This window comes from Rhopalosiphum padi, chromosome 3 (genome assembly GCF_020882245.1).
Source record: "Rhopalosiphum padi isolate XX-2018 chromosome 3, ASM2088224v1, whole genome shotgun sequence".
Lineage (NCBI taxonomy): Eukaryota > Metazoa > Arthropoda > Insecta > Hemiptera > Aphididae > Rhopalosiphum > Rhopalosiphum padi.
The window spans coordinates 44825612-44836035 of record NC_083599.1 but is presented as its reverse complement, the minus strand read 5'-3'; the positions used below and the strand labels follow the sequence as shown (position 1 = coordinate 44836035).

At 26.2% G+C, this 10424-nt stretch overlaps 1 protein-coding gene across 1 annotated transcript; it reads right to left on the bottom strand.

Moving 5' to 3' along the window:
* Positions 1-7013: 7013 nt before the first annotated feature.
* Positions 7014-9383, bottom strand: LOC132927387 (beta-1,3-galactosyltransferase 9-like). The gene is made up of 4 exons (XM_060991905.1): positions 8727-9383; positions 8093-8588; positions 7473-7609; positions 7014-7321 (listed from the first exon to the last, which is right to left on the bottom strand). The coding sequence occupies exons 2-4, from the start codon at positions 8542-8544 to the stop codon at positions 7086-7088; spliced, it is 825 nt and encodes a 274-aa protein (XP_060847888.1). The 5' UTR covers positions 8545-8588; positions 8727-9383; the 3' UTR covers positions 7014-7085.
* Between the last annotated feature and the right edge of the window lie 1041 nt (positions 9384-10424).

Sequence of the window (10424 nt, the reverse complement as noted above, 5' to 3'; positions counted from 1 at the left end):
ATAATTAATATATAGCCAATAAGCATACAAGCAATTTTTTTAATTTGTTGATGATTGAGCATAACAACTTATTATTTCTTCTAAATCAGGAACTTTATAACTTTTACATTTTCCATGCTAATAAAGTAATAACTAATAAGTAATAGAGGTTCTAATAGCTCTTGACTTATAGATGATCGATGATCTTAATCTTGTTTTTATTATTTTTAGTTTGAAAAACGATCTTTTACAATGTACTTGTACGCATGAAAGAATTAATATAAATGTATATGCTATGTATTACAGATTATTGAACGCAGCTATTTGGAAGTTATTCTTGTATTATAATTTCATGACGCGACTGGCGTGTCGCAAACACATCGTTTCGATAATGAAATCAAGAAAAATATTTTTATATATAGGTGTTACCTATTGTACATTATCTAGTATTATTTATATAAGATAAATCGCGTGAGCCAAGGCTAATAAACTAATAAATTAATAACTTATAATATATTTAGGGTTGCCACATAATTTCATCGAGCAAATCCGGGACAGACAGAACAAATAGCAATTTAATTAATAAATAAATATTATTGAATATAATGTGCCATTGGGTATAGGGTATGTATTACAAAAACGATACAATAGGTTATAATGTTATACACTGTATTATTATTTTATATTTAGCCTATGGATTTGCCATTTGGCATCATTGATTTATAAATATTATTCGTTAACGAGAACATTTATTCTCTTAAACATTAATTCTTCTAAAAGTTGTCGAAATTAAACAATTTTAATTTTTTCCTAAAACCGGGACATATAGGCGTCACGAAGTTTATTTTTGCGACTCCGGTACACTAAGTCAAAAACCAGTGACAGTCCCGGAAAACCGGGACATATGGCAACTCAAAATATATTATTGTGGTCATGTGATTGGGGATTGTCTACAGCGATTTTACTAAGAAATACTATTTTTATCATTAGACATAAATTTCAAATCAAGACACTACGTTTACTGCCTGTCTGCCTGTACAATGTACATTGATATAAGTCATTACTTAATTCATTATAATAATTATAAGATTACTGAAAAATGAAAATAATAATTGACGTGTTGTATATGGTACGGATTATTATGTTATATAAAAATAGTTTTTTTTTCTAAATAGGACATTCTTTAAAAAAAATAGCACCTTTAAAATCTTACGCCCGGGAACAATCCGGCTCTGTTCAAGGGGCTTTATTAGAGAGGGCTCAGTTTGCGATCGCCGTATCGCCGACCTGGCCTGGCCGCCACTGGACTTTAGTACATTACTAAATAATGATTATTATTATAGGACGTCGCACCCTCTTTCAAATATTTAATATTTTTTATACTCATAAAGTCATAACTCACTTAAAAATTAAGATATTGTAAAAAACAAACCAGAGAATATAGATAATGTTCTTACGTAAGTTTGATAAAAGGTAATACTCAATTCACTCTAATATCAAAAGCTAGTAAAAGCACACGATTGAAGCATTTGAAACTGGTAAACGAACATTTATTATGCCGTACGTGTGTAAGACGGAGACAACATGTGCGAGTGCAATGTCCTCATAATAATATCTGGAATATCAGACAAAAAATATCTGTAACAATATACAATTTGATAAAGTCGATAAGGATAAAATTACGCAATTAAAGATATTTTTAAAATGAATACGCGACGGGAAAACAACATGTTACAATGATAAATATAAAATGGATAATAATAAATAATAATAATTTTAATATGACAATAATAACTAAAAATAACGTGTTGTTTTTTTTTTATACCTTCTGCCAGAGGCGTGTCTAGGACCAACATTTAGGACAGGCCTGGTTATAAAAATAATTTGTTACATTTTACATTCAGTATTCAGTGTGCTTATATAAATATAATTTTAAAATGCATATTTTGGGTATACTTAAAGGTTAAAAATCAGGGTAGGCCCGGGCCTACCAGGCCTACCCGCTGGACACGCCTCTGCCTTCTGCATAAAATAATTTTATACCATGTGTTTAATACATTGTATAATAAAGTCTTATACCACTGTGGCACTATAGTATAAACTCACATCTCTACGGTGGAAACGTTGATATTAATAAAAATCGCCCCAAGTGCAAAGTGAAAGAATAGGCATTTGCATAAAAATCTGGCCCTTACTAATAATATATTTATATATACAATTTATTATTCCAGGTCTCTGGTCTCGTGTGGAATGCTTTCCAACTAAGTAGGTACATATAATACTTGCACATATTATTACTTTAATTTGCTATTTGTCTGGCGGACATAGTGTATCCAATTTTGACAAGAATCAAGATGCTTAACTCATACCCAAGTACTTAACTGAATCTATTGTCGTGCAAACTAGCAACACTTAGACATTTTTTGTTTAACGTATAGTAAAATTCACATATCACTACTATACTTATCACTATAGATCTTCATTTTCCAATACCTCATTCAATTAGTGAGGTGGTTCTAAAAGCTTTAACTACTTTAAATCGCGGTTTGTCGATTATTATTTATTGTTGAAATTATACGACATCGTCAGCAAACATAACTATAATTGAATTAATGTTAGTTTGAATATCAGGCTATCAGCTAATTATAGTACATAATGAATAAACCCTAAGATACTACTTATTAGTGTTTCATTTAAAAATCAGATGCTTTTTTATAGTTAACATTGGTGTCAATTTCATATTCTATAGGTGTGAAATACCGATTAGATTCTGTGTGGAGCGATGAATGTATTGATTTTAAAATTTAGTGTTTTATTGTAGCTGTATACACTACTAAATAATATTATAAACATATATTTTTTTTATAAACATTTTAAGTTTAAATTTGGACGAAATTATATATTTAAATTATGAATAACTATATACGTATATATTTATGCATTATATTGTTATAATTCAAAAAAATATATTTGTAGAAACATAAATATTTTACGTGTATTTTTATATTTTATACTAACGCACAATGATATAATTTCAAATGTTTCCAGCAAAGATTAATTCAATATTTCAATCTACTGTATTATATGTACTATAATAGTACGTAATATTTTGATATTATCTGAAATGTTCAATGTTCTACATTATATTAAGTTGGATGCTCAAACCCAATGCTTCTCGACTTCGTTTATGATATATTGATATGTTTAGAGCACGAGGACTGGTTATCATTTGACGGATTTTTAATTAAATTTACATCAACTAGGTAATAAACGATTAATTTATTTAAATCTGAGTATATAACGTTCATCGCAAAAAATATTTTAGTCTATTATTTTTAAAAGTTAAACAAATAAGCTCATTAATTATACATTTATACCTAAGTTCTGAACACTTATTGTAAACTAGTGAGTTAGAGACATTACATATAATTTATTGGAACATTGAATTTGCAAAGTGAAAGATTTATTATATTTGTAACAATTATTACCATCACAAATTAATAGAAATATATTGATATTAATTTTAAGTTAATTAATTATGTTAAAAGTATGTATAATTCGTTTGTAGTCGTTCAGTTTTGTTTTTGAATCTTCGTTGAAATTATTAAACTGAACACTTCTAAACTTTTCCTTCATTTGTCTAAAGTCTAAACTGTATCGTTTTCGATGATTTCGTACTTTCGTTCCTTGCCAACAACATACTCCTTATCATGCACATTTGGTTGCCTATTAACTGTAAGTCTAGGTGTAGTGTACCCCATGTACATAAAAAGTATTTTGTCTGAAAGGGATGGAAAACGTTTTTAAAAAACGTTATTAAACAAAAAAAAAAAAAAAAAATCAAAAACAAAATTAAATTGTACAACGAAAAAAAAATAAGAATTATATATTTTGTTATAATAAAAAAAAATTTGTTGTTTACAAAATGTATGATGAACATTAAGTTATAATTAGGGCTGGGATTTTAATGTTCTTAAAAATCTAAAAAAATGACCTTAAAAATACAAAAATGACTTAAAAAACTAAAAAAATACATTAAAAAAAATTCTTTAAAATAGCATAAAATTTAAAAAAAATTACATTACATGTACATAAATATTTTATTTTACTTCATATATTAATAATATAATAATAAAAAAATAATTATTCTTTATTGTTACACTGAATCACGAGAATGTGTTTCAGGTTTTCAAATAGAAATGCCCTCCTGTTGTCCGCTAATAAGTTTTTGTAGATAAAAAAGCTCCTTTTTATTGTTAGCATATAAATATTTTTTATTATAAACTTATAATCTATAATCTTTAATTTTAAATTCAAAAACACCAAAAATGACTTAAAAACCCCTAAAATATTAGAAAAATGACCTTAAAATCAAAAATTGTCAAAAAATGTAAAAAAAATGCAAAATAAAATTTCTTATTCCAATTTAAAAATACCTAAAACATATTTAGAAAAAAATGCAGTGCATCAAAATCCCAGCCCTAGTTATAATTTATAAGAAAAAGTCTTTAGAACTTAAATAAAAAAATTAATTATTCAAATAATAAATTATTATTATTTATAAAATAAAAAACAGCTTGTTTTATTTTATTTTTATTTTTTATCAGTGTTTATCATTATTTTTTATTTACTATTTATTATTTAGTATTTTTGTTTCGACACGTTTGAGCAAATTTTTAATTTTGATTTTTAAATGTATTTTACACTTACAACTATATGTTGAACTTGAGTTCAGGATTATTTTTATCATTTACTCTAGAAATTAATAGTTTTTCACTCTACCCATGCACTTTTAAAATTTAAAAGCATTTTAATTTGATATTTTAAATTTTTAAATTTTTATATAAATTATAATTGAATTTGAAATACCCGAACAATTAATTTTAACTACTTTATTTTTTGTTTCTACTTAAACTACGCGGCACTATAATAACTTACAAGAATATGAAAAAAACGAAAACGAAATTATCAAAAACGTTATTTGGAAACAATATAGAAAAATAACATTTTTAAAACGTTAATCAAAAACGTTTAAAAACGTTAAACAAAAACTTTATTTTTTAAATCAATAAACAATAAAAAAAAAACAGAACAACGTTTTCCATTCCTACTACTTTCGATTAATCAATTGGATTAATATTATTAATTTCTGTTTAGTACTTAAATTATACAATTTTAGCAATTAGTAAGGGCAAAACATACTATCTATTTCATACTTACCTAATAATAATTAAAATATACATAACCTCTATACTAAATATTGCTCATAATATGAACCCAACAATCAACATAAAAATATTTATAAAGTTTTAGGCATAATATATCTAATTAGTATTTATACACACTAATACACTATTATACCTATCCAACTATCTATACTTTCATTAATACTTAATATTATATTAGGTTACTAGTACCTACCTATATTATTTAATTACATATTATATACTAAATAATAAATAATAATACATTGGTAATTACAAATTAACAAACAACAGAATCATTATGATTCACAATCCCTCACTATATAGGATGCTTCATAGTGCTATAGGTGCTTTATTTTATAACATAATAATATATTATCACACAAGTTGGACAATAAACTATAATTAATATTTTAAAATTTTTTATAAAACATGAACAAAAATGCATATTTGTAGAATTAATTAGGTTTCTAAGTTTTTTTTTTGATAAGTATTAGGCAGTATTAGGTACTGTTATAGTTAATATATAATAATCGGTATTGCATCCTGGATCAGTGTCCTTATGCATTCCTAGACGCGTCGTTTTGTATTAAATATGTTATTATTAATTGTTATGGCGTGGTATACTGGTATAATAATGCGTTTTCAGATTTTCACAAACTCTGCAAGGTGAAACCTATTGACATTTATTACAACGATCCCAATAATAATAATTAAGTGTGAAATTTATAATAAATTTATATTTTATAAAAATATGATAAAGTTTGTATTACCCAGTTAAAATGGAAGTTGTTAACAATGTAGTCCAATGAAGTAGATACATGGAATCACCATTTAATTATTAAATAATATACCTATACAATAGGTAGCTAATTAATATTATTAATATATTCAGCTATGAGAAGCGTTTTAACATTTATACAGTATGTTACGAGATTTTATATTAGTATCTAATGCTTAATATATAATTTTTATATTATTATCGCAGTTGGATTGCGGAGACTGAAGACTGTAATAATTAATATTATTTAAATAGTTTATTATTGTTTATAATATAGTAAATAATTATTTTATTAATATTATTATTATTTTAAATTAAAAATATATAGGTATAAGTAGTATAACGTGTAATCATTGTAATCATAAAATAGTATAATTCAACATTATTTAACTATGTATATAAGAATTTTTTTTGAATTAAGTGTTGAATATTTGTATCTAGTTAAATTAGGTATGAATAACTTAATTTTTTCATATTGATTGCAGTCTGCAGACTATAGTTAAACATATTTTGTAAATCCCGCGCATTAGTTTTTGGTTTTGTGGTAAATAAAATATGTAAAGTATATACTAATAACGTGCTAAAAATATTTAACTACTTATAAAAACAATAGTAAAAATAAAAAACAGGAATTTTTACACAATACTAATTTTTGGAAAATCGAACTAAAATTAAGTTATTAAGTATTGTTGAAATAATGCAGACTGGCAGAACTGTTTCTACCCAGAATCATTTTTCATAGGTATATAATGAATACTATATAATATTATTGAATTCAAAATTAATATATCCATTACATTAAGTATAGAGACCTACTAAATGACGAGGTACACTCGACACCTATTATATATTATGGTAGAGCGGAATCCTCGGTTTTTAACTTCGATTACTATCTTACCAAATGAATTGTACAATTCATACAAATACCTGTAGTTTGATTATTTTCTTACTACCAAGGACCGTAGTTTTAAAAAAAATTAAATCTATTTTTGAGTGGAAAAATCAGGAAATCAAAACGATAACAACGTACAAAAAATTAAGCTTTTTAAATATTTATTTATTTTAGAATAGTAATGTTATAAACTAACATGTCTTGCTACGGTTTTTTACAACTTACATTTTTAAACTGATTTATGATGCTTTGCATTCTTAACTAAATTAGACTTACAGATCTTGAATGATGACAATATATGTGACCATTCATCTCTATTCTCGGGTTTTAAGAAAATGAAATGGTTTTTTGAATATTCACATTTTTCAACTGCAGTGCTGTTATTTGGGAGAACTGATGATAGTGTAACAGCTTTGAAATGTTTATCGTGTATTACATTGACGCCTTGGTTAGTCGCAACTACTCCTATAAACAAAAAAAACCATAATGTTCCATATATAATCATAATATTACGATGATAATGCATACATTTACGTGTTGTATGTCTAATGTCTACATATGAACAAGTAATATGTATAATAATAAGCTAATAAGAATAATAAAATATCATAGTTACCAGTAAGGAATTGGTTTTCGTCACTCAAATAGGGAATATTTTCTAAAGAACCAGAATACAGGTTTTTAACTGCATCACGTGTCATCAGATATGCATGTTCACAAGTGTAGTCGACATACTTCTTATTGGTTTTTATCCTGTCAAAAAAAAAAACACAATATAGTATGGCATTTTTAAAAGATACATTTTATATGGTTCGATGTAGAGAACAAATAAATTCCCTAGTACCCAAATATAAAGTTTGTAATACATATAATATGATAAACTCTAAGTAAGTGTAGTGATTCAATATCATATTTCGATGGCTAAATACTTAATAATAATTAATTACATAAAATACACAAAGAAAAATAATATTTAAATTTCAAGCATATAGGTTTTTAACGCTTTATAAAAAAAAAATGTGTTGTATTATACAACAAATTAAAGCTTAAAATAAGAGTAGATTGTAGATAATATCTTTGCACCTGCCATCTAGTATAAAGTATCAGCGGGGCAACTGCTTTTCCCTTTATTATGCTTATAACATGGCCTATCATAACCCTGTCTATCAGATTGAATACAATTTCGTCTTTCGCGGTCTCAGCGATAACGGAAACCAATTAATATTGTCCACTTACGGTGAAACGTTGTGTTTGAATCCCCATATGGTGTTTTTTGCATTATTTTGTTTGTCAATGAATCTAAGGAGAGCCGGCATGTTGACGATTGTTTTATCGTCGACTTTCAACACAAATTTAGCGTGTTTGCATTTTTTGAGCACCCAGTTCAGCCCCGATACCATTTTCAGTGACCTGTCATAATTGGAATTTTCTGGCACGTGCGTCCAGACAATGTCGCCGTGTTTTCGGTTCTCCATTAATAGGTGTTCGGCGGTATTTAAGCTATGCGGTTTTCCCACGAAAAACACTACATGTATTCTGCTCTGATTGCGATGGACGTTTCGGAGCCACGTAGCCCGAGCTATCTTTCTTTGGAACTCATGCTTGGTATTCGAATCTACCAAGATTAACAGCGGCGATTTTGCTTTCTCATTCCAGCCATGACATACGTCTTTGCCGAAAGTGTTCATGTAATGATGGAGATTTTTTAACTCACTGAGGCTCTTGAAAGATTCTGAAAACAAAGTTTTTTTTTAATTTAGACTAGCCATATGAGAACTAAAACGAAGTAATGACATGTATTAGAATGTCAAAATAAAAACAATAGATAGAAAAACTAAGTACGACCGAAATAAATATAATAAAAATGTACCATTCAGTATCTTATTATCTTCGGTCAGCCAATGACTATTGATTGCATGAATATCGCTGTCTTTGGCATGATTATGCTTATTCTCCGCTATTAAAATAAAAATAGAATATTATAAAGAGAAAAAGTTTATTTCTGAAAGTTTTATTCTACCATGTATAATTTATAAATATGTATGATTATCGTCAAAGAATATCATTTGAGTATATACTTACCCGAATAACATTGATGACATAAATACAAACAAAATATTAGAATCGAAAACATTGGAATGATATGCATTGTATTAAAATAATATGCTTCTGAAAAATACGTCGAACAATTTCAAAAGATCAGACGTCGTCAAAATTGCAAAACGTATGTATTAGATATTCTTCACGTGACGATTATATGACAGAGGCAGTCCAAGTACGAATGATGAAAAATAATAGATTTGAAGCACAATTTATACTCCTTATTTAGTTATTAACCTATCACAATTTTATTGCGGTTGCAATTTTCAGATGCAAGTCGATCTAGTAAAACGCACCTGTGCGATAAGCGTAGAATTATTGCTTCTATATTACCCGCGTATATGCAGTTCTCACGTGTCATACATATACATATTTTTTTTTAATGTACTTATTTTGTGTTATTTAAATGTATTTATCAATTTCATCATACACGTTTCCTATTATATATATACGCTGTATTATACTGTAATAATGCAATATACAATAGTCATAAATGTATGTATAATACTTAAGTCTACATTTTTAATTTGGTGCCTAATGAAATAACTATTTAATTATTACACTACAGGTGTTACGGTTTATGTGATTTTTATGATCTGCAAACTTTGTATAGTCATTAATTTAAATTACTGTAAAGTCCTATCAAAAAATATAGGAATTTCGTGTCAAAGCTAACACATAGAAAAACATTTCATGTATCTGATTAATTTTAATATTTTGAAATGAAAACTATTCTGTGTTAATATTTTTGATCTCTTATTTTTTATTTATTATATCTGAAAAACAGGGAATAGCTCAACTGTAATTGGCGTGTTAAATTTTAATTCAATTCAATTATATCATTGTATAGCCGTATAGGTACCAAAGACGATTCTGAGCGGAGACGGTTTATCAGCCTACGTATATATCACAAAGTATATTTTCAAAACATACCTATGATCTACCAATAACTTTTTTTTATGATATTGATATTAAAGTTATTTAGTTTACTATTAATAATACAGTAAGTTGAATTAATTTTAATCAAAAACATTAAATTTAAAAATATCATTGTGTGTATAAAATATAATAATATACGTATAAGTTTTATGTCCCCGCGTTTTTAAATTATAACAAAATAATGAATATCATCGTTATTCATAATTTAAATATGTATATAATTAATAAAATATAGACATTTTACAAGTAATATTAATTATTATAACTATGGTTTGGAAAATAAATCTGAAAACTTCACAGGTAATGTCTGATTAAAACAACACTTCATTAAGTTTAAATTAAATTCCATTATTATTATTATTAATTTTATTACTAAGTACTTGGATTGTTTATTTAAAAATAGGTAACTAATAATAATGATAAAACTAAAAAGATACATTATTCTCGTAACTCGTAAGATTATAAGAATGATTAATATTTAATTAGATTTGTTATTATTTCTTTATTTCCGTGGATAATTAAACATAAC

Bases quoted from the DNA above. Each gene is read 5' to 3' on its own strand.
- LOC132927387 (XM_060991905.1), bottom strand. From the start codon at position 8,544: ATGAACACTTTCGGCAAAGACGTATGTCATGGCTGGAATGAGAAAGCA. The intron at 7,610-8,092 runs GTAAGTGGACAA...TTTTTTTGACAG, and splicing joins TTCAAACACAACGTTTCACC to GATAAAAACCAATAAGAAGT. The intron at 7,322-7,472 runs GTAACTATGATA...TTTTGTTTATAG, and splicing joins CGAAAACCAATTCCTTACTG to GAGTAGTTGCGACTAACCAA.